Source organism: Caloenas nicobarica, chromosome 10, assembly GCF_036013445.1.
Source record: "Caloenas nicobarica isolate bCalNic1 chromosome 10, bCalNic1.hap1, whole genome shotgun sequence".
NCBI lineage: Eukaryota > Metazoa > Chordata > Aves > Columbiformes > Columbidae > Caloenas > Caloenas nicobarica.
This window is the reverse complement of record NC_088254.1, coordinates 21863186-21888187: the sequence shown is the minus strand read 5'-3', so window position 1 is coordinate 21888187 and position 25002 is coordinate 21863186. Positions and strand designations below refer to the sequence as shown.

Here is a 25002-nt window from a genome sequence, read left to right as displayed (position 1 = left end):
AGCAAAGCAGAACAGTCTTATTGACCATCTATGTGCCACTGTTCCCTGAAAAGCTGCAAGTAGAGCAGCTAAAAAAAAAAAAAGCACAGGGAGAGAAGCATGAGGGACATTTTAGAAATAAATGCATCAAACCCGCAAGGTTAAAGCACTGAAGGCATTCCCACGTGCTTGACTTCTTTTGCTAGAACTGAGGAAAGACATCTGTAGGAGGAAAAAAGCTTTTGGAAGTTTCCCATGCCAAGGGTTCAGCTCCCGAAGAACATCCCTTTGTAGGAGCCTCCTCCGCTTCAAAGCCCAGTCAGGACTGGGGGCTCCCTGTGAGCGGCTGGGGGGCCCTGGGCTCTGTGGGGCAGCTCGAAGAAGAGAATTGGGACTTGGGCCACCAAACTATTTCTAAGCCAGCATATGCTTCAGTTTCCAGCTTTATCTATTAATATTACTTCAAAGATTTGAACTTAGAGAAAGCAAACTGAGCTTGACACAAAGAGATCACAGCAGTCCAAACCAGTAACTACTCAAACAAAACCGTTCAAAACAAATCATCTCTAGAGACCAGCATTGTGCACTGCTTTCCACTGGTATGACTGTTCGCCTCCACCACCTTCGCTATTAGATTTGGGACTAAAATCCTGCTTGAAAGAGGCTGAACGTCAAATACACATGTATGGGCCGTAGTGTCTGGAGGGACGGAGTGAGTAGAAGCTCTCAAGGCACCATAAATTATGTTTTCCAGGCAGGCACAGACAGGTCAAGATCCAAGAGACTGGACACGGACCACATGTGGTCTGAAGATGAGAGAAAGGAAGATTCCATAGAATTCAGATATTCAGCAGAAAACCTAAGATGTTTCTGCTGAAACCTCTAATGCGTTTTAACTTTTCTCATGGTCTTCCAAGGCCAAAGAGCAGCTCTGCCATAGGAAAACAGACCATTTCTCTATGAACACCATCCACATGTGAACTCAAATGGGACACCAAGAGCTCTGCAGAGATGAGCAGAGACAAGGGCGACGGCAACATCCCTGCTGCAGTAGCACAAAAGGCAACGTGTAGAGAGCCCTTCTCCTGCAGACCCAGCACCAAACCGCCACAGCCAGAAATTCACATGCTTGGCAGTTTTCAGAAATAACTATGGGTTAATTATTGACTCTGAGCTATTTTTAAACAGCTGTGACAAAGAACTGCAGAAGCTCTTGTAGCATCAGCTTCCCAAGAATGATGGGCCTGCTCAATCCCCACCATGCAATGTGGACCATAGGTTGGCTTGAAGTCCTCAGAAGAAAGGGAAAAACATGCTGAATTCCCCAGCATTTGAATCACTTAAGTGTTTGCCAAGAATGGGCCTCCCTCGTTACAGTTTCATAATTCTTCAATCCTTTCAGACTAACTCAGACACCGTTTGGGTAATAATTAACCGTTCCCAGCGCCTGCTCAGTCGAGCTCCGCATGTTCAAGCTTGGCATACAAGATGTTCAAAATTAACAGCATTGCGAAGTTTATTTCTGTTAATTATGCTATTTTGGAAGGAGAAGAGGAAGGAAAGCAATTTCCAGAGACTAGCGGGGGTTTTCTTCTCACCCTCCCCACCCAGTGTCCTTCAGGAGGAGGCACTTCGCACTCATCGTGTATCTTCCCCAGAAATGTGTTGTAGCTTCAATTCTGTGCCCAAAAGCGAACACAGTGGCGTGTCAGACATGCCTGCTGCCACAGGAGGAGGCACAGCACACCATCCTCACAAGGCCCTTCAGATGGTGGTATTTAGCTCCCTGGAATTGTCGGTACCACCTGCCTGTAAAGCCTCATGTCCCAAACACCATCCTATTGCACAGCACCACAACCAGTGCCGAGATGGGGAGCACCGACCAGTTTAAAACACACAACTCAAGCTGGAAGATGATGGGTGAGACAACCAGGGACAAGGTGCAGAATCTTCTCTCTCCAAAAACCCCAGCTGGGCTGCAAGGGATGCTCTGGGGACTCTTGCCTTTCTCTCCCATCCATGTTTTCTCCCATTGCACATTCTCTTCCCTGTGACGCCAGGGCGTGGAGCCAGTTTTGACCTCCTGCCACTGCACGATACAGCCCCCACTGCACTCCAGCACTGTGCTCACACAGGCAGGATGCTGAAAATGTTGTGTGGCCATTCCATTTGGCTCCTGCCCCACCACGGGCCCCTGGTCCGGATACACCAGGGACTGAGCAAGTGCCAACATCTCCTGCACCACAATCACATATTACCTGGCAGCAGCAATGGGCAACCCCATCCTGGCCACACTGGGAAGCAGGCAACAAGTCAGAGGTGATCTCAATTTATTATTTGGAAAAAATAAATCAAAGACATTTGTGGGTCTTTTCTATGGACAGAACAATCCCATTTCCTCTTTCCCCTGTGTCACAGATCGATGTTCAAACTCTACAGGACCTGTGGAGGATCCAGGCAGTGCCATCACATACACCACAGTGCCACTGGCTTGTCACCCAACCTGGCAGCTGGGGGGTGCCGAGGAAAACACTCGGTAGAAGTTGCAAAGCAACAGGGAAAACAGGAGCTCCAAGGAGCCTTTATTGGGACCGCAGGCTGAGAGCGGGACAGGGAGATGCCACCGGTCCATGAGACCTGGCAGCAGCCAGTCTGGCATCCCCGAGACCGGTTCCCACTGCCAGCGCCAGCCCCCCACACAGATGTGGTCACGCCAAATGCAATCCCATTAACAGCATCCAGATGTGATTCGGGAGGCTAAAGAATAGTTCTTGATCTTCTAACAATAGTGCCCAGAAGGATTTGGAGAAGTTACAAAAAAACTTCAAAGCTTTTTGTCATGTGCCAGGACTTCCACAGTGACAACTCCATCATCTCTGAGCACCCTTCCCACACCCAGAGATGCTGCTGTGTAAAGAAACACGAGCCTAAAATTTGCAGAGGTCTCGTGCTGTGCATTCAGGAACCGGGAAAGTCGGTGCTGCTCTGTTTATCTGTCTCGCTAGTCTAGAAATTGCATTGCTGTTACCCAAGAAAAACTGCACTTCGGACATTTCCTCTGTTTCCTGGTCCAGGCTGAAAATACTGTGGGAAAAATTAATCCCAGAAAAAAAAAAAATTGGTATCTCTAAGCCTGGCCCAACAGCAAGCGGAAAGCAAGAGGCAGGAAAACAGTGGAGCTGCACTTCTCTAAACTAGAGAACAGCTGATTGGGTTTATTTTTTAAGCAAGTTTCCTAAGAAAACATGGGAGCAAGCCACCTTGTCTGTCCCTCCCCGCAAATCCCGTTCTAACAAAACCCGTGCAAGGATGAGCAGTCACAAAGACATTTCACGGGGTGGGACATGCCATCTCATGTGCCCCTTGCAGGAAAAGGCTGTGGCAGGAACAAAGCACTTATTAAATAAGGAGCCTCCACAAACAGGGTGCATTTTACAGCCCCCTCCTGCACACACCAGGTTTCATCTCAATTCCCAGAGGTTCATTTTCAGCTTTGTCCCCCGAGCTGGGACTGGAGGGCGGCTGCGAGAGTCACATTTCCCCAAGAAATTCCGGGAAAGGCGCTCCTGCTTTTAACGAGGAGAAGATTTTTTTTTTTTTCATTTTTTTTCTGCCAACTTCCATAGCCAAGCTAATAAAAATGGAAAGCAATAAGAAATTCCAGCAGAAGGGAGGTGTGGGGGAGGAGAAAAGGGAAGATACTGCTCATTTGAACCTATCCTAACTAGGAGAAGATAATTAGACACATATATTCCAGAAAGAATAGCAACAGTATATGCAATTATTGGGAATGCACACTTTAAAAGCATTTGCCAAAAATGCCTGCTTTTATTAAAAAGGAATGGTTTCACAAAGGCCCAACTGTAAGAAAGGTTGTAATTTGCCCAAATAAAACTTAATTTGATCCATGAAATAGCTGTGGTTTATTGTGTAATATATGTGCTATGTGTTTTAATTTAATAGAATCCAATATAATTGTAAGCCAGTCGAGTTTCAGAGCAATTTTGGGTTGTTCCCACAGTGTATATCGTACAGATGCTACTTTGTGCATCACACCAGCACATACATAAATCAGGAATACAGAAAGGATTATCCAGCAAGCAGCAAGCAATGCTTCCTCACGCACCAAATGGAAAATAAGACCTTTGAGGAAAGCAAAAGAAGTTATTTACAGGAAATAACTCTGGATGCTCTGCAGTTAACCGCTGCGTTTCACATTCCTGGAGCCAGTCTTGGGACGGCGGCTGCAGGGACCAGCCCCGGGATGTCACCCAGCACCAAGTGACACTGGGGACCCCATCACCATGCCCTGTCACCCCCAGAACACCTCTCTTCTGGGGGCCTGCCAGATTTGGCAACCCAGCCCACCTCAAGTGAGGGGAAAGGGACATGAATCTTTATTTTTGCTTTCCAGGAAAGTCGTGGTCCATCCGTCAGACCAGATCCACGTTCGGGGAGGAGGGACACGATGGGGTGAAGGCACCAGAGCCTCTCTGGCCCCACAGCACAGTTCTACAGCCACCCCACACCCAGCTTCTCAGAAAACTGAGCTCAAAAACAAGCCAGGGCAACCAGGTAGCAGCAGATTCTCTGTCAGCGCCGCTCACCAAATCCAAGAGCTCCAAACCCGACGCACGGCACCCACAGCAGTTCAGCACAGCCCATAGCCCCCTACCCATAGCCGTCTCCCTCCGCAGGGCCATCGACCTGGGTGAGACATTCGATTTTTGGTCCTGGTACTTGACAAAAAACCAAAACCAAACGCAAACCGAAAAAACCACACGCCCAGAAAACTCCACTCTGGCTCCTGGGGCTCGTTTCACACCCACCAGAGGCACCAGGAGAGCAGCAGCTCCGACCAGACAGCTGGTTCACCCTCCGACCCAGGACCACACTGTGTCCTGTGCTGCTGTTACACATATGAGCACCTCAGCAACTCTGGTCCCATTAAAAGGGTTAACTCGCATCCCAAACAAAGAGCTGGACATGTTCCATGACTTGCAAAGACCATGAAGCCAAGCAGCATCACACCCTGACACGAACTTCCAGCTCCTTCCTCTGCACCAAGAGTTTGTTTTGGGGCTTTTTTTTATTTCTTACTTGCCAGCCCACGCATGCAATATTCAGCTTTTAATTAAGCATTGAACAAGTCCCCCACACTTCTACTGCAGAGATAAAATCCTGAGAAGGACGATTACTATCTAGAGACTGACTGACCCTGTAGAACTGGGGCAAAACCTGTGCCACAGAGGGATCTTCGCCTCTCTTTTCAACAAAAGCTGAATGTGTTTCCTTTTAGCATTCATTTATTTTCTGTTCTGGCTAGCAAACCGTGTTTCTCTGTCATGGTAGAAATGAAAACCAAGGACAGGGATAACGAACATCTCGTGAGAGAAGCAGCAACCTCTAGGACCTACCGGCAGCAACTGCCTGCGTCTCATCAGCCTGTTGCAGAGTTTTAAAATGCAACATTACTCAAATTAAGAGGATCCTGCCACATAAACACACTCCACGAATCAAAGCCCATAAGGACTCATGTCCAATACGAGGAGAATTACCAGTTCAGGACTTCCACGTGAGTAGGCTTTGGGTGTATTTGGCACAGGGAGGCCAGACACACACCGCACAGCCTTCGGCCTCCTGGGAGCACCCGTAACACCGTGAGGAACCAGCTGATGCCCGTCAGCGCTTTGGCGCTCACAGATAAATGTGTCCGGCGAGTTTCACTGCCTGACTAACACCTTCGAACATCTCCGTGTCCCACCACCCCCACCGACGATCCACACAGCAGCCAGACCGAGTCAGACCATTCACCTCAGGCTCTCCTGCAGGACCACGATCTTCACTGCCCGTTGACAAGGCAATTTGAGGGCTGCGGTCTGGGGAAGATCCCCCCGAGGAGTCACTGCCTTGGAGGGGTGAGACGCACCAGTTTCACCCAGCTGAGGCACCGAACCCCTGCAGCACCCCCACCCTGCAACAAAACCGTGACCTCTTTGTACACGTACCTGACGAGCTGGAGCAAACTCCAAGGCCAGTGCATTGCTGAAGCCCTTCAGCACAGGTGGAAAAGCGTGTTTGCTCAGGGATTGGCTGCCCCTGCGTCTCTTCTGACCACGCAAAAGTTTTGATGTGCTACCATGGCACATCCAGCTCAGGGTTTGACCCTCTGTAACTACATGATGGGTGTCTCAGCACTATTACAGGAAAAAAAAAAAAGCACTTTCCTGCTGCACTGCCCAACACATCCCTCCAAAAAAAGGACTTGGTAATAATGTAGGCACACGGGTGATGAAACAACCTTTCCAGAACAAAGCTAACCGAGCTCCAGCTCACAAGCAATAGCACAAAACTCTGCAACACCCCAGTATTGGGGCACCCAAAGCAGCATCAGGAGCTCGGTCCAAGCACAGCCCAGGGGGAAACACCCCAGCACCCTCCTGCCAAGGGAATGCTTTCATTTCTGCCCTTAAAATGGCATAACCACATATAAACCTCAAAGAAATGAGAAAAGACAACGTGCCACTTACCTCTGGTCTTAGAAGACCACAACTGCTCCAGGAATGGGAAGAAAACACATCCAGAAGACCCCAGGGCACTGCATAAAAGAGAGAAGGTTGTGGCCATCCTGCTTTTATAGGGCTGGGGCAGACACGCAAACACCAGCAGCTGCGGGCACAAGAGAGACCCATCGGGTCGTTAGCAAAACCTAACGATGCCCAGCTGCTCCTGCAAACCCTGGCAGGGCAATAATTCCGCTTTCCCTGATACCAGTGCCCTCCACCCACAGACACCCCAAGGGTTGCTCTGAAAACTGATTTACAGTCGCTGAACAGCCCCCGGGTTCAAACTTGGTGTGGGGGATCGCACGGGGAAGGCTTCGGCGTGGAGTTCAATAGCTTGGAAGTCCTAAAGCTTCTTAAAAGGCTCCTAAGTTTGAATGATTACAGTAAAGTATTAAAGAGGAGAAATGGGACAGAAAAGAATACTTGATGTCCTATTTCATTGCCTCACCATAAAATCCTTTTCTATTCCCTTTAAAGCCTCGCTGTCAACTTAAATAAAACTCCAGGTTTATTCTTGGGGAAGTGTATGAGTAATAAAAAAAAAGAAAAATTAAGCACAATGAGTGGATTGCACAAGGGAAACCCCAAAGTTAACCCTCAAATTTCAACACACAAAAATGTTTTTGCTGATGCAAATGAGGAACGGAGCTGAAAGGCGCCCGACCAGCCTGGCCAAAGGGCTAAGTCAGGAAAAATCAACGGCACATTTTTATACCATGTGGGTGGTATAAAAGCAAACAAGAATGTCCCTCCTTGGTGCTATTTTGTCCAAAATATGGAAGAAGCTGGTATAAAGTCGAAAACAATGGCACTGCTGCATCTATGTGCGCATGTGAGGAGGAGGAGGGCAGGGAGGAAGGCAGCACCACCTCGGGATGTGAATGCAAAACCTTGTGGGTGGTGGTGGGAAATGCTGGGAAAGAGAAAAGGAAATGGGGAGAAGCGACTCGGCTTTTGGCTGGTTCTTCCCAGTTAAAATGAGGATGGTATTAACAAAAATCTCTTTAAAAAACCCCAAACCATAAAAACGGAGCCTTGACCGACTGCACAAAAGCGATACAATTAGTGATGTAGGTGGTGTGGCAGGACACACCAAATCTACGCCAAAGGAGATAAAGAAAAAGCAAACCTGCAAAGCTCCTGAAAGCTGGCTTTAAACGATAGTGACATGTTTTGACATTGTTCCCTGACAACAATGGCTGTAACACAAACAAAAATTAATGATGTCAAGTATTAATACTAATGCTGCATGAACTCGACCAATGTGGTCCCAATTAAATATCAAGTATGGTTATAATTTGAAAAACGACTGTGGAAATGTCATTGCGACATTCCTTGCTCGCGTCTCTCCCCGATGTTCACCCCATGTCTGTGTGTTTCCCCGGTGGGACCACGTCCCTCCCCTGGAGGGATGCTGTCCCCTTCTCCGGTGGCATGTGGTCCCCACCTGCCCCATCCTCACTTGGGGCTGCTGGACGAACACCAAGTCCAGTTGCCAAAATGCATGACCCTGACACGCACTAGAAGGGCTTTTAAATAGTAAGTTTATGTCCTCTTTTACTCTCTCTCTGGGTTTGGAGCCATTAAGGAGGTCTCATTCCATGTTTTCCTCTGCAAATATGAAGGCTACAAAAACATCCCGTAACATCAAAAGCTGAGGTGCTTCTGCAATCACAAGACTGCAGAGGCCAGGTCTTTATGAAAATCAAACGTACAGGGATTTGTAATGCAGCTCTACACCAGTCACTGGCAATAAATAACTTTAACTAACCAAGTGAAGCCAACCTGCCCGTGTAGACACATAAGTGCTACAGCACTGACAGCAACGAAGCTCACGCAGAAGTCAGATTTTTGCCTGATTTTAGCCAGGATTTCCAGAGAGAGTAAATCGTCTGAGACAAGCTCATCTGACCAGGACTTCTTCTGGCTGCAATTGCTCCTCAGAGCAAATATATTGTTCCCAAACAATTCTGTATCAGTTTATTGCCTGGACAACAGACTGGGGGAGCCGCAGGACAAATCTGCGCACGGCTCATCCAACTCACCTCCGCCTTATTTCAAGCTACTGGAGGGCTTCCCAAAATTCGGGCCACGCTACGATGTCTCCAACTGAGGATCCACCCAACCAGGAGTTGTCCAAAAATCAGCATTTGTTTCTCAACCACCAAACATAACCAGAAGGTACCGGACTCAGAGAGAGAACCCTTTTTAAAGCTAATAATGCAAGCTGGTCCTACTGGGCAGCTTGCAGGGCCACAGTCTATTCTGCTCTTCCCACCAGCACTGATCGCCATTAATTTGCAGTGATTCCAGCAATTAAGATAGTGTTTTTCTAATGGTCCTGGCTGAGATGGAGACAGTGGTCACCCCCCTGGAAACCCCTCCTGACTTCAGAGCGCCCGAGCAGACACTGCTGCGGACTTTGGTCAGGGGAAGAGAAAAAAAAAATAGACAATTAAACCCCCCCCCTATAATGCGAATACTTTATTATCAATGAGTGACTGGTATTAGCTTTTTGTCTGGGTATTAATAATATTTCAAAAAACCATACATCAAAATTAGGGTTTTCTCCTATTTTTGCTGTATAATTTTTCTTTTTTAAAAAAATCTGTATTGAAAGAATTATATAAGCCAAAGTGCATTTTCTGGTTTTTGTCCATATACACATTGCACCATACATAAATAATTACATTGTAAAAATGACTCCATAATTACAAGTATAATATATATTTTCATATAATATATAAAACTTTATATTAAATCTAGGTAGATGATATTTGGGATAGTCTGTGTCTTTTTTTTTTTCTTTTTTTCCTTTCGTCAGAGGCTGACCGTTATCGATTGTTACTGAGTAAAATCTCCAGCCAACAAGGACACGACGTGATAAACTGTCTCGAATAACACGGCCCCCAGCCCTTGGCGAAGCTGATCCGCACGCTGTTGGGGTCGTAGGGCCCGTCCGTGTAATCCAGATCGGCCGTGTGCTGCAAGAGGCAGGACTTCTCGTAGTCAAAGACCTTGATGGAATAGCCCGGCATCACCTTGCGCACTATCAAAGTCCTACAGTTGGGGATGTCCAGTGTCGGGGAGTTGACGAAGATGGGATGCTCGCTGCGGTTGTAAGCCCACACACCGTCCGGTTCTTTGCTGAGTAAAATCCCGTAGCCGATTTTACTTCGAGTCCTTCTCACAGTCTCGCTCCTGTTTTCCAGGTTTAGCTGTCCGAGGCAGAAGCCGTTTCCTTGAGGTAGGTCATAAAATATACTGACAGACTGTTCGTACACTGTGTAGAGGCGGCCGACGCGCGTCCGGTGCTCCCAGTAGGCCACGTTGCACCAATGGCTCCTCTTCACGGCATCGGGCGACGTACTGGCATCTGTGGGGGAGAGGAGAGGAAAAGGTTTGCTGTGACCACCTGGGAGAAGAAAGGTATGGAGGGTAAGCAAACGGCTCTTCCCACCCATCGGCTTTGCTCACGCAGGAACTGAACTTGTGTTCAAACCAAAACTTGCCTTCAACCCAAAGCTCACCCTCAACCCAAGGCCCACCTTCAACCCAAAACTTGCTTTCAACCCAAAACTTGCTTTCAACCCAACGCTTATCCTCAACCCAAGGCCCATCCTCAACCAATTATGTCAAACACCACCAAGAAAGAAGGCTCAAGCAAAGGCTGGTGACCCAACAGGCCCCCCACCAGCTCCTGTGGAGCTCAACATCTCTTTCTCTCTCTAATGTTCAACCTTGTGTCCAGCAGCTGGGACCCTGTGTACTCAAGACATGCATATCTCTATGACCAAGAGCGTGTGGGGACTCAGTACCTCGATACTCTCACCACAGCTCAGCCGGCCCTGAGCTTCGCAGGTCCCCAGGCTCCTCCAGCATCACTGTGGTGCTGTGGCCCCATTTTTAAAGGTTAACTTGGGTTGAACTGAACCACAGAGGTTGCCCATGAAGTGCTCGGACAACCAACCCAACAGTTCTCTCTGCTATGAAATATTCTTTCACTGTAGCAGTGATGTTCTCATGGGGAACGTGAAATCTGAGGAGGCATTTCATGCCAACGGGGAGTAGTTGTATGAACTATGCATATCCTGCAAAGCCACTGGAACTCTTTCCAGAACAATGAGAAACATCTATTCTTTCTAGGAATTACGTTCAAGGAAGACGGGAGGAATGCAGACTGCCAGAAATCTATTTAGTTTATGATGCCTCCAGAACTTATGATGCCTCCAGAAGGAAGATGGGAACTCTCAGCCCTAAAAGAGCCCTGAAGCAGGTGAATTAACCTCTTGCTGAACATCATTCCCATTCCTACCACACCGGTTAACAGAAAACCACCCTGGGCTTTCAAGCAAGGAGCTCTGCGTCGAGCCGGCCCTGCTCCATGCCCGGCATTAAGCTCCCTGACAATATATCACGCGCCCGTGGCCCGCTGACCCCTCTGCCTTCGTGCCATCAAGTCCGATTAACTTGCACACGGGGTGATGCCATTATTTTGCTTCACAGCCCCCACTGACACACTGGATTTCAAGCGCAGCCCTACAGCCCCGTTTCTTTTCAGGCTCAAATTACCCCAGAGGGGAACGGGCTCTCCTCCCCATTAGCGATCTTTGAATTAAGCAGCTTTGTTAGAGTTTAACTTGAGTTGTAACTATACAAATTTAAGGGGAGGGAGAGGGGGAGCAGGGGGGACGGGGGGCAATTGGGCAAGAGGGGAGGCGGCGGGGCCGGCACGACGCCCTTTGCCGAGGGCAGCGCTCATCATCTCGCACCGACCCCTTCACCCACCACAGCTCTAAACCGCCCCCAAAATGCCAGATTGGCCCCTCCCTCTCCCATCACCTGTTTAAATTTAAATGTTTAGGATTCTGCACAGCCACCAGCAGCCCATTTTTGGCTTGACGCACATTTTATCCAGAACTGGGAAAGAAACCCCGCGACGATTAGACATCTCAACCCCACTGGGAAAAGAAACACCATTACTCTTTCACTGATAACCTGTATTTCCTTTGCCATCTCAAATGACCCTCCTGCACATGGATCACCAGGAGTTAAACAACCCAACTTGCTCTGAAAGGGTAATGACTCCATTGGCAAGTGCATGATGAATATATTGTACCCAAGCACATTATAAATACTGACAACTGGACTTGACTCTTCCTGACGTATCTTATGATGCCTTGCAAAGCACCATAAATGGGAACATGATGTTTTACAGAAGACAGAGAAGATTCAAATGTAATTCCGGGTTAGAACCCCCCACCCCCAGGTGCCTAGTACCAATATGATGCACCACGAACAGAAACTTTGATGAAATTGGTGATAAGTAGTTTCAGAACCTCTTTGCAGTATTTCTGCAGCAGTTGCAAAAATGCTGCTAACCAAGTCTACGGCATTAACACAAATCTGACCCAAACCGTCTTATCTAATTGAATGTTCCTGAAGCAAGACCATCCTTAGCTACATCTGTACAAATCCTTGGAATCAACAGCTCGGCATGGAGGAAAATCATTCTACCTTCTCCAACATCATCCCTTGGTCTACCACCATGCAGACTGTCAGTACATTTTGCCCTTTCAAATGCACTATGGCAAGTAATTCCTTATTTTCTTTTAAGGTGTGATACAAGATGTAGCTCATAAATGACACAACAGCAGAAAGAAGAGGTACTGAGCTTCATCTGCAGGTCCATCTTCCACAGCACCCAGTTTCCACCAGGACATCATAGAGTTGAGATGTCCCCAGTGCTTTTCCGAAACTCTTCTCAAACGCTGAACGTTGCTGTTGTCCCACTCACGTGATGCTGGGGGGGCTGCAGACAAGCTCAGAGCTTCTCATCTGCCGGGCCCGGGGGCTGGTAGCAATTACCGAGCTCTGCATCTGCTTAACCTCCCAACCTCCACAAAGCCCTGCATGCCCATTAGGTAAGTGGGTTTTGTTATCGCATTTTTTTTCAGAAACTACCACTCAGCCCCTGAATTTCCCTTACAGACTAAGAATGGGATAACTTCGAAACTCAAGTTTCCCCATCAGTTGAATTAATTAAGAGAACAGTCAGCAATAAACATTTAAATAGATGTTTTCCTACCGTTTATTGCAAATTAACATACCTAGTGGGGCAAAGCAAAGCAGGAGGAGACCAGCGGCTGTTCTACAAGAACATCTCGCTGTAGGTGCCACCATCCCTGCTGCCATCTCTGCTTTCCAGGAACTAGCAAATATTTTGGTAAAGTCACCAACTGACACACATGCTGAAAACAGGGGAAGGTGTTTTCACCCCTCTTGCTTTGATGCATCTAAAATAGCCTTATTAAAATCACCTCTGTGCAATTAATGGCATGAGCTTCAGTCCTTCCATCCATGTGAGCATCTCGGGGGGCAAACCCTCCCTGCCAACCTGCTTCCCATCTGTGTCACCCTGTCACAGCTCCTGGAGATGTCCTGTGCTCCTTCAAATGCATGAGGACACGAGCTTTAGGTAATTGCACATCAAGCGGCTAAAAGTTTCCTTTCCACTCTGCTTTTCCTGGCCAGGGGGTGAAGAAAGGCTTTAAAAATCCATGCAACCAGCTGCAAAAGCACCCTGCCCGTGGCCTGCAGGCAAATAAAACACCCTGAAAAGAGACGGTGAAAAGGCTCATCTGAACAGCCTGTCTCTGGAAAGCTTTCGGTGGGGTCCCCCTTGCCCCCAGCCCCATCCATCGCTGGCTCCCCGTGCCGCAGCGGGTTCCTTTGCCTCCTTTTATCTCCCAGCGCACTCAACCAAATCCTGAGAAGATGAACTCATCCCGCAGCCCTGACATAAAACAAGCGCTTCAGCGAGCCCCGAAGATGAGGGGCCTGCGCTGTGTCTCATCCCCTGCCAAGTATTAGTTTCGCCTCCAGCTATTAGCCGCTACCACTCAGCAGACGGCAGGGGCGGCCGGCAGAAAAGCATGTCCTCTGCCTTTTAAATAAATATTCTGTTTTTTCCTCCCCTTTTTCCACGCTGCCCTTTATGCACAAACAAGAAAACCCAGTTTGTTGGGGGTTTTTTTGCCCTTCTGCTGGAACAGAGGCAGGCTTGTTAGCTTTCTTTTTGAAGAAAGAAAAATATTTTAGTCCTGTGGTGCCTCCCTCGATCGTATAGGACGCATTTTTAACAACTGTCATTGTAGGCAGCCACAACTTCTAGCAGCTACATTTCGGCTGGCGTCAGGGCTATCTCTGCCATCAAAGCCGCCCCTATCGATCAGATGGATGGGCTGAAGCTCTGGCTCTTGTTTACTTGTTCCTCCGAGTCGCCGTTTCCTCCGCTGCAGCGATGCCTCGCAGCAGACACATCCAAAAGGAAATTCAAACAATTTAAGATAAAAAAACGAGATAGAAAGGCAAGACAGAGGGTCGAACCCAGAGCTTAATGGGAAGAGTCTCGCATGGCTCAGGCAAAAGGAATCCAGGTACAGGAATAAATGCAAAGAGCAAATACTGTAAATCCTCGCGGCGTTAGCAGCACAGCTGCTTTCGCTCCCTGCAGAGCGTGGAGGTAAAGAAAATAACTTGAGGTTTCAGATGATTTGTGATTTGACAGTGCTTTATGCCAGTAAAGTTCAAAGCAGTGCATTAAAAGAGAAAAGAAAGACGCTTTTTTCCAAAACAAAACACTGCACAGTCCCACTGCTTGATGCTGCACTTAAAAGCAGGATGGAAAACATGGGCAGATCACAAAACACACAATTAAAATATCTCTGATTAATGCTTCGGCTCTTCTGAAGCCACCAAACCTCTTCTCACCAGGTCAACCCCCCCCACATGATATATGGCTGCAAGTAAGATCTTGCTGCGTAAGGAAAAGGGGGTGAGAAGGGAAGTTTTCCGCAGAGCTTTGGGGAATATTCCTATTCTTGCACGGACTCCTGAGGAAACAGTCAGAAGTGGCTCTGTGTTGTTTTTCCAAGCAGAGTCCTCTGTGAGGAACGGGTGATCCGGTCCCCGCTTCCCCATCCAGCCCCAAACCATCCCATGAGCTTTTCAAAGCACATTGATGAGGCGCCCACGGGGAAGACCATGAATGTAAAAAACCCAACCAAACAAAAAAACCCAACCAAACAACCACCACCAAATCACTGCATGCTCCAGCTGTGACAGGGACTCAGATGCACATCTGGGCACCTGAACAGATGGAGTGGGATATTCAGGAGTGTCCCCACAACTCAGCCCATACCCCATTTTCATGTCCTACCCTCCCGTACTCCTGCACCTTGGAGCAGCATAGAGCTCAGTTACATCCTTTGTCAATGGCCAAGGTCTTTCCATTCAGTTTTATTCCACTTCAGACTCTATCAGATACACGCTCAGCCTTTTTTCTCCCCTCTGCCATAGCACAGATGTACGCTCATACTACCAAACATGCAGGGGAGTGGAAGCAGGATGGTTATACCCACACATGGGTTACTGTGAACAAAGTCCAGATTAAAAGCTTGGAATGAAGAACACGCACGTTTCCCTAAAATCTTTAACAGTTCACCGGGGAGCCATCAGTTAAAATAATCCCCCATTAATACCCTTAGAAACAAGCTCCATGGTAAGGAAGGGGTTAAAACTTTGCACAGCAGAAATGGAATTTTTATGGCCCTTAAAAAAAAAAAAAAAAAAAAAAATTAATTGTCAATCTGCCCTAGCAAAGCTCACAACCATTTTCGTTAAGCCAATATACTTAAAATACCTCTGCCTTACAAGTTTCAGCTGGAATGCATCACTGTGGCCCCCTGAGAGCCCCCGCGCTGCAGCCACCCCCGGCACCAGCCCCTGGCCCTTGGGGTGGGGGACAAGCTGAGCCTTGTCCCCAGCACAGGGCTCCCCAGTGCAGATGCCCCTGGGGACACCGGGCCACAAAGCGGCCACCGTCAGTCTGTCCATCTCACTGGGAGCCGTGGGGTGGGACTTTGAAAGCACTTTGCCACCCTTGGAGGAGCTGCAGGTGTTGGTGAACCACGTCTTGGCCACTCTGTCAGCAGACGGGACTGATCCAGCGTTGGTCCACCACATACATTTAAGGCAACGTCCTGAGCCCACCAGCACACGAAGGGCCCAGGCTGCTGTCCCGCGGTGGCCCTGGGGACACTGGAAGAGCAGAGGCAGCAGGAGGTTCTCCAGGCTGCTCCCCCAGCTAAAGCCGGGGAAAGTCCTCACGAGGACAAGGACAGTTCAGGCCCTCTTTTTAATAATTTCTGGGTTTCTCCAACGAAGCAAGAAGCTCTGTGTTACAACATGACAACGGGCTTGTGCAAGGAGATGGCAGTTGGGTGGAAGCAGGAGGTTGGAGAGCTCGAGGCTCTTCCTGGATCGTTAAGGCCCAGAATCAACTGAGAATCATTTAATGTCCCAGCCGTGACCAAGACAAACTTGCTCCCTGATTCACAGAGGCCCTAAAAAGCTTGGGACGAGCTCTCCAGCCGATGACCGATGTCAGCCACGGCCAACAGTACGGACCTTCCCCATGCTGCAGAGCATCAAACTCTCTCCAGGCTGCTGGTTTGCTCTGCTGAGAGACACTTAAAGGTTCAGCCCAGCTCACGCCTCAATTATAAAATAAAGAGTGTGATTGCACATTGTGATTAACCTGGTGTCACCGCTGTTATGGCCAAAAGGGTCCCAACTCCTCCGACCTCAGCACAGCTCCTGGCACACGTTCCTCACGTTGGATGTGGCTGTTGTGCAACCACAGAGCTCGCTCATCTGGCAAAAACCAGCACCAAGAAGGTCCTCGCTGCCACCGTACCCACCACGGAGGAGGCACCCCCACCTCCTCCAGCCTTTCCCTTGGAGCAGAGCCCTGGTGCTCCCCGGCATCCTCCGTGAGCCCATTTAATTCGTTAACCCAGTAGATGATTAACTCAGAAGAACACTTGCGCTGGGTTAATTAATTAAATTAGTTCAAAAAAAAAAGGTCTGACGGGCAACAGAGGCAGTGAAAGAGGCGCGTGGAGAGGTCTTGGGGGGAAAGGGGGACATTTCCATGGCAGCCCAAGAAACAAAAGCAACACAGGACAGGAGCCAATGCCAAGAATTGGGATGAAAACAATTTTCCCTGCATAAAAGAAACCACTCTGCAAAATCATCAGCTCATGCTAATTTTTTTATATCCTCCAAAGAAAAACACATGCCTTGTTTAGTTCTGCCTGGAAATTTGTCAGCCAGCATCAGTTAGCTTATTTTCAAGCTAAATTCAAGGAGTTTGTTTCTAATGCACCTTCTCTGGCCATTAGATACACAATCCAGAACATGATTTTAAGGTATTCAAGCTTTTTTTTTTTTTCCCCCAGCTTCCCTTCATGGTTTACAAAGGTCTTTTCAGCCAAGGGTGAAAAGTCCTAGAAAGTAAAAAAACTGGAAAAGCACAACTAAGGTATTTTTCACAGACATTTTAATGTGTTACTTCTAAAGGCCAGTGTTTTCAGAGATTTAGGTGATTTTTTTTTTTTTTTTAGTCAAACAGTCTCCATATAATCCCAGTTTCCCTTGCTCACGGCTTTCACAGGCGCATTCATCGCTTTTAAGTTCCCGGGCTGCGCATGTAACCTGGCTTTATACCTGGCACGTAAAAGTTAGCACAACAATGTAAATACATCTTCAAAAGGAGCCCAAAATGTAATCACCTACGCTGGCTGCCAACTATGAAAGCACCAGACCTGTCATCAACCAGAATTTGGCTGAGACTTCTCCACTCTTGGAAAGCAGCCCTGGGTAAGTCCAAGCCCGGCAAAAATCCCAGGGTCGCGCTCGGAATCTCCGTGAGCACCCAGGTGTCCCCACCCTGCACCTAAAACAGCCAAAAAACCGAGAAAATAGATGAGATGGTGGAAGACACAGGGGATAGGATGGGGGGAAGGTATCCACTAAGTGATTTTCTGTAAAATTGGGAGGTTTGCTGAAAATCTTCTGAGCATCACGTAGTTGGGGTTGGCTTTTTTCTCTGCCTCCCGCTGCCAGCTGGGCAAGGCACCGACTGCGCTTAGAGGGGAGAAGGCTCATTCCCCAAGTGCCTTCTGCAGCCTTTTTTTCAATTTTAGGTTGAGAACTTGTACATTTTCAGCTCCTCCAAACAACCATGTATGTGATCCTTTTTTTTTTTTTTTCCAGAGCCTGAAAAACGCTGAGAATCTGGGAGAAATCACCCCATAAATCACCCGATGGCAGATTTCCCTTTTAGTCGCCGCCGCCACAACGTCCAGCGCTCCCTTCCCGCCTGGAGCCCTGCCAGCCCTCACTATTAATTAATCCGGGGGCCGCCGGCTGCAATCCCGGCTACGCCAACCGCATCCGACTTTGGCTGGGCTGGTGGGCAGAAGTTGGGGCTTGCCAAATCCCATGGGACCTCCTGAGCTCTCTTCTGCTTTTCGAACCCGTTTCGGCTTTGCAGAGCAATTTTAGGCGCTCTTAGAAATCTCAACTGATGCTCTCAGAGAGGGAAATTATTTGCCCAATGACCAGAGCTGCGGCAAATGGGAGCATCCCGTGGTGGAGGAGAGACTCTGGAAAATGGTATAAATAAATAATAATAGTTTTCACTTGTACAGGAGTTTCAGCCGAGCACTTCAAAGCGTTTTAAAAGCAGAAACTAATTAGTAGGTCCCTCTGAAGAGAAACAGGAATAACATCACTTTGTGCCTCATCACAGCTCCTGGGAATCACCGGACGGAGGGTGATGGTCCAGAGGCACGAGGCTGGGGCTGTAACTGAACCAAAGCCCTGCCAAGCTCACACCAGCATCAAATAAATGGGTTTCTGCTGGGGTGGAGGGGACACTCAGGGGGTGGGGCTGTCTTGGGAAGCCAGATGCTGAGTTCATGAGGATGTTGCCGAGGTGGCTGCAGAGATGCTCCTGAAGATGCTCCAGCCTCCCCACTGCCACAATTGCAAAGAGCATCGGAGCATCCCCGGTGGCAGGACCACGAACCCAGCACAGGATGCCTGACGCAGGTACCTCCTCTGAAAAAAGCAGTGGATTAAAATAAAAAAGGCGGGGGGGTGTGCTTTTTTTCCTCTGGTTGTTAGATAATATGAGGGTGTTGAGCTCCTCTGAGCTGTCCTGCAAAGGCCAAGCAGCCAGGCAGTACACTGTCACCTACTCACACTGCTCCAAGCACAGCCCCAACCCCAAATTACAGCTCAGCTCCCTCTGGTAACCACCAAAATTTGCCATTTTCAGAAGGCAAATGCTCAGCAGTTCCTCTACACGAAGCCTCGTTCAGATGTCTCTGGCTGGTCGTGCAAAATTCGCTCCCCAAAACCACCGGCAAAGCTGGAAACTTTGGGCTTAAGAGCTCACACAGGGCATGGGAAACAAAGCAGGCTGTGAGTGCAGCAGCTTTGCTCCGTTCTTCTGTTTTTACTAACCAAAAAATGAGTGGAGATGCTTCCCCGAGTGGAAAATCAGAGCAAAACCAAATAAAATGTCACCATCGGATATATTTTGAGAGCTCTAGCCGAAGCTGTCCCCTCCAGAGCGAGCACGAAGCCAGCCTTGCCCTGCTATCGCGCTCTATCGGATTGACGCCTGAGAACCAGCCGCAGGGTTTCGGAGCAGAGGCAGATGACATGAGAAGCAGCGAGCGGGCTGAAAAAACCCAAGGCCACCCTGTTTTCTCTGCAGCGAGGACGCCACGCAGCCACAAGCAGCACCTTCGAGAGAACACCAAGGCGCTGGACAGATGTCTGTCGGCTCGATGCCAATAACACTGCAAATATCAAGGACTGTGAAAGCTTTAGGAAACTATCACCAACCTGGAAAACAAGCTGTGACGGAGGAGTGCCGGGCTGGGGAGGCTCCCCGGGGGCCACGAGCAGGAGCCCATCAAATGTTTTTCTCCGTATGGGCTGGGAATGAGCCGCTTTGCTCCTCCCTGGCTGGCTGGGTACGGAGTCCAGCCCCGGGCAGCCACAAGACCCCAGCCTGGGACCTTTGGGAGAACAAAAATCTTGGGCTTCCTCCCCAAGCCCCCACCAGCACCCGCATCAGCTGTGGATCCCTCATCCCAACCCATCCCCTGCACCTCAAAAGGGCTCCAGTTGATGCCTCCCCTCGCCTGGTAATTCTCCCCCAGCATCCTTAGAAGTCATTTTGGTTTTTGCTTGTCTTTTTTTTTTTTTTTTTTCTTCCAGCACGGTATCAGTGCCCTCACATATACGGGAAGCAAACATGGGTTGAAGTGGAAATTCAGGCTTTGTTCTCACTGGCCAAAGCCCAAGATCCTTCTCCCGATAAAGCTCTCCCCGAGACTCGCTGTCTGAGCAAGCACCGTAAGCTGGGGAGCCACGGCTCCGTGGCTGCCACCGCATGTCACGCCGTCTGTGGTCGCTTCAAGTCCTCGCTTGTGGCAGATTTGCCCCAAGTTTTACAGGGAATTAAAGGATTCTGGGTGCCAGCGTGGCCTTTGCAAGGCAACAATCCCTCTGGTGTGCAAGCCAAGTTGGTCATGCTAAAAGGATAAACCCGTATGGGGAGGTCCTAGGGCTCATATCTGTTGGAGAGGAATAAAAGCAATGGGGATGGAGTCTGTGTGCAGCAAGGCAGAGGCAAGTCCTCGGTCCTGCGGTGCTGGTAGGGAGGATGAGGATGGTTTCTGCTCTCCTGCTCGCACATATATGTCTGTACGGCCGCAGCCGGGTGGGACGTGCAGAGAGATGCGTGCATGCGTGTGCACCCACACACGCCAGATTTTCCGATAGCTAGTTCTTGTATTTATATGTAAACATTTTCTGGGTCTATTCCAGCCCTTGCTCCAAGCAAGCAGCTCGTTCCACTGACAACGGCTTGTGGCCAGCATCCATGGGCTTACTCCCACTTAAAGCAAAGACTAAACAATGACTTAAGCATCTCAGGATTTAAGCCCCATAGTTGGTCCCTCACATTGGCAGTCGAAGCAGCAAGGATGCTGCAGTGGTGGTTTCTGCTTTGCAGGAGGACTTAGACCACGGTGACCGTGGTGGATAACAACCCTTGTGACATTTGTGTGCCATGGTGGATGCACCGGGAGGGGTCTCCTGGCACTTTTTCTGTAAAATCCACAAATTGGCAACCCAGAGGAGCAGATGCAGCACAGGGCTTGCATTTCTGCTAGCCTGGGATAAGATCTGCCCAAAAGAACAAACATACCTCGTCCTCTTTTCATACTCCCCGAAACGGTGCTGTAAATCTATTAAAGTTCGGATAAACAGCAAGAAAATTTCTGCAAGGGATGGAGGATGAAAAACCAAGGTATTTGCATGAAATCCACAACATTCGCAAGCATCACTGCAGCCCGGCGAGGCGGTGACATGTGGCCTCCAAAAGTCCCCGAAAGCATCTTCACAATGATCTCCCAGATGATGAAATTCCTAACTCTGTATTTGCACATGGAGAGTAGAGGTGACTCATGCTAATTACCCTTCCTGGCCAAGAAGGGCTTGTTTTCATTTCTGAAAACCACAGTTTCTTATAAAAAGGTGGGGGAAAGAAAAAGGAAAATACCAAAATACACACACAACTCCATGGTATACATCCTGTGCTGCTGCACCAATGCGAATCCCAGACACCCCGATACTCCAGCTTCACTTGGGATGTTCAAAGAGAAAGGGATTAATGAGTTATAGCAAGGACACAGCAAGAGATGCTGCCAGCGTTAGCTCCATGTCTCCTGATTTCCAGTAACACTCATTCAATATAACCCAGCTAAAATGATTTGTGGGTGTATGAGCAGAACTCAAGAAGGGTCTTGGTTCAGATTAAAAACCCTCCCACCTTTCTTGGACAAGCCCTCATCTTTCTTGGAGGGCAGCTGAAATTTAAAGCTAAAAATAACCTCTTCAGGACCGGCTCATGCAGGGTTCGTGGCTGCAACTCCTCCGCGAGATGTTTCTAGTGGGGGGAATGCATGGGCCGCAGCTATAAACTCTACAAATTAAGTACCAAAGTAAACGACTTTCCCATCAAGAGGAAAACGGGAAGGAGAGCGAGTCGGGCTCTTTGTAAATCAAGGACAGGGAGATTAACGGAGCATATGAATGCTTCGTTATGGCTAACGAGTTCAAGACTGCACACACTCAACACAGCCGAGCGCTAAAAGAGAAACGGCAAATTCTTCCCCTCCCCTCAAGGGAAACTGATTTTAAAAAATAAAGGCATATTGGGGGGAAATACGCCTAGTATTATACATTAAAGAGGTAGCCTGTCAGCAGCCTACAAGAGACTCCCTTCTCTTCTCCATTCTCCTGTAGGTCATATATATATATATAGAATATCCATATGGATGCAAAGAACTTCCCTGTACAAAACTTAAAGAACATTCTAGAGAATCGGGGTCAGATATTTTGCAAAAATACATTCACAAAGCTCCAACGAGCAACACAGTTCCCGCTTTGGACAACTTTTGCTCATTATTGCAACATTTCTGACTTTTTCTGCCAGGGCTGTCGATGATGTGGAAGTCTCATCGTTCAACCTCAGTATTTGCAGGGTAAAAACAAACCAACGTATTGACGTTATAAACTCTGTCAAGTTACTGCACTAGAATCTTTAAATTGTTAAAAATAGGGAAGAAACTGCACAGTTCACATATTTTATAAAGCTGGGTTAAATCAACATCTGCAAAAAACATCCCTGTTAAACGAAATAGCAGGATTTCATTAAGTAAATTGCAAGTTGGCAAAAATTCTGAAAGAAAGGGAAAAAGCCACAGCCAGCCCTGTAATTTAAACCTTATTTTAACTGTGAAAGCATGACTGCAAGAGGCTGCATTTCCAAAAGAAAAAATAAAATAAAGTCTAAAAAAAAGTACCTGTTCCCCGTTCCCCACTTTAGTGTACCACAGTGTCTGCAGTCATTAGACTAACGAGCTGAGATGATGAGGCAGCGGGACCCATTCCTGGCCCCGCATCCTCCGTATCGAACCCACCAAACCTACAAAACGCAGTGGGCAGCGTGAGCCAACGTGGGTGCCCGTTGGGTCTGGGTGCCGCGGGGACTGGGCTACTGGCTTGGGTGTCCCAAAAAGGTCCCTAAAGGGACAGGACAGTGGCGCTCACCCACAGGGAACCCCTGTCCTGGGCACTGGGGAGGCCAAACCTTGAATCCTGGGGGCAGTTTTGGGCCCCTCACGCCAAGAAAGGCCTTGAGGTGCTGGAGCGAGTTGAGAGGAGGGAACGGAGCTGGTGAGGGGCTGGAGCACAAGGGTGATGGGAGCGGCTGAGGGAGCTGGGGGTTCAGCTGGAGAACAGGAGCTGAGGGGAGACCTTCTGATCTCTGACCTGCCTGAAAGGAGCTTGGAGCCAGGGGGGTCGGGCTCTGCTCCCCAGGAACAAGCGCCAGGACCAGAGGAAACGGCCTCAAGTTGCGCCAGGGGAGGTTGAGGTTGGATCTTGGAACAACTTCTTCCCCAAAGGGCTGTGGGGCATTGGAACAGGCTGCCCAGGGCAGTGGTGGAGTCACCATCCCTGGAGGGGTTGGACAGACGGACATGAGGTTCTCAGGACATGGGGCAGTGCCAGGGCTGGGTTATGGTTTGACTCGATGACCTTAAAGATCTTTTCCAACCAAAACAATTCTATGATTCTCCACTTTTAGGGTTTTCCTTTGAGGGAAGTCATGGCACCATGCGCATGAACTTGGGGGCAAAACCATCCCCAGCCCCACGGCTTTAGGCTGAACTCAACCCCAACGTGTGTCCATCGCTTGGGGTGGGCAGGGCACCGGCAGGGAGCAGGCAGGGCGCAGGGTGCGGGCAGGGCGCGGGCAGGCAGCGGGCAGGCAGCGGGCAGGGCATCGCCTGTCCTTCCAGCCAGTTTTCCGAATCTGCCGAGCTCCTTTCCCCTTTCCTGGCCGGGGTGACTCAGCCGGGCCGGGCCGGGCTGCGCGGGGAGGCCGCGCTCTTCCCACAGCACCGGCCAAAAGCCTCTGCAGGAGCCTTCCCCGCAGGAGACAGGGACAGGGACAGGCCCTGCCCGGCTGGGTGGGCTCCCTGGGCCACCTCCTCCGGGGTGACACCCAGCAGTGGGCACCTGGGGTCCAAATACTAGCCCCACAATGACGGTGATTGCCATTTTTCCCACCCAAAAGCTGAGCTGTCCCAGGGAAATCACCTGGGAGCAGCACTGTGGGATCAGTAAAATGTCTCATCCGGCACATACTGAATGTTTGCTTTGAAAATAATTGCAAAACCTCAGAACAAAACCTAAAAACAACTGGTCCGATACACAAACTCAGAGCTGAAGAGGAGACCTCTAACAGAAAGACCAATTATTTGCTCACAGCATTTTGGCTTCGCTATTTTTCCTGGCACTTACGACACCCGAGTTATTTTGAAGGGCTGTTTGCTGCATGCGGAGCCGAGAAAACAGCGATCCTATTTCCTTTCTGATCTAAACATCCGTTTGCCGTGCGAGCAGGACGAAAAAAATTTTTTAAAAAATAACCTGTGCATCTCAGGAAGAGCAAAGCAAGGGGCGGTGGGTGCACACGGGGGGATCACACAGGCACCCACCGCTTGCTAGCCAGCTCAGCAATGTTTTCACCCGTTGCCATCCAAGGGGAAATCCATCCCAAACCATCCCTAAATGACCGGGAATGGCCACCCCAAGGGCTCTGCGCTGCTCTCTTCGATGGCTGGACCCTTGCATGTTCCTTAACGCATCCAAGAAGCCAAAGGCTGTTCGGCTTGTTGTCACTAGCAGCTGCAAACCCACCATCTCACTGCAGGATTCAGCAGCTCCCGAGGCTGAACAACAGGCACTCATGCCAGGGGAAGCAAGAAATAAAACCTGCGTGGGCACCTCGTTGGCACGCTACAGATACAGCATCGCTGGAGCCTTGTAAAGTCGAGTTTGGGAGCAAAAGAAGGGCACCTGTCCTGGGGCAAGCGCAAGGCAAAGCAGGCAAACCCCTGCCTACCACCCCAGCTTGCTCCGAGTCACATCAAGCTGTGTGGCACAAGTCAGCTCAGCACCCAGCAGCAAGCGGGATGCTGTTGGGGTGCAGATGGGGTGAAAGTGCTAGAGATGCTCAGGCCTCCCCAAAACCAGCCGTGCAACAACTGCCTGCGTCTTGGACGCCCTGCAAGTCAGAAAGAGCGCCCGCGTCAAACCAGCCACCTACAAACCACGACGTCGGCACCACCCGAACCCCCAAACCTTGCGACAGGACCCCAAGGCTGCACGTCACAAATCAAACCCCGCACAAAGACAAGACCTTGCCCTTGCAATTGCTGCAGCTCCAGCAAGGTGCCTCCTGCCGGGGCCGGGTGGCTTTGGCCATCGCGATGCCCCGTTTGGGGACACACGTGTCACCCCAGGACCTGTGCCGTCCTTGCCACCATCTCCTCCCAGCTATGCTTTCCACCTTTGGGTGAGCAAAGGGCCAGCTCGCCGTCATGTTCCGAAATTTCCTGGCTTTTGAGGAGACAAGCCAGGTCATTAACATTATTTATAGGTTCCTGTGTATGAG

The 25002-nt window shown here is 49.3% G+C and overlaps 1 protein-coding gene across 1 annotated transcript in view; it reads right to left on the bottom strand.

Moving 5' to 3' along the window:
• Positions 1-9052: 9052 nt before the first annotated feature.
• SMAD6 (SMAD family member 6) overlaps positions 9053-25002 on the bottom strand; it is a 41914-nt gene continuing 25964 nt past the window's right edge. Inside the window, exon 4 of the mRNA XM_065641571.1 lies at positions 9053-9921. Coding sequence (XP_065497643.1) covers positions 9380-9921 — 542 coding nt within the window. The 3' untranslated portion in view covers positions 9053-9379. The remainder of the gene's footprint in view (positions 9922-25002) is intronic.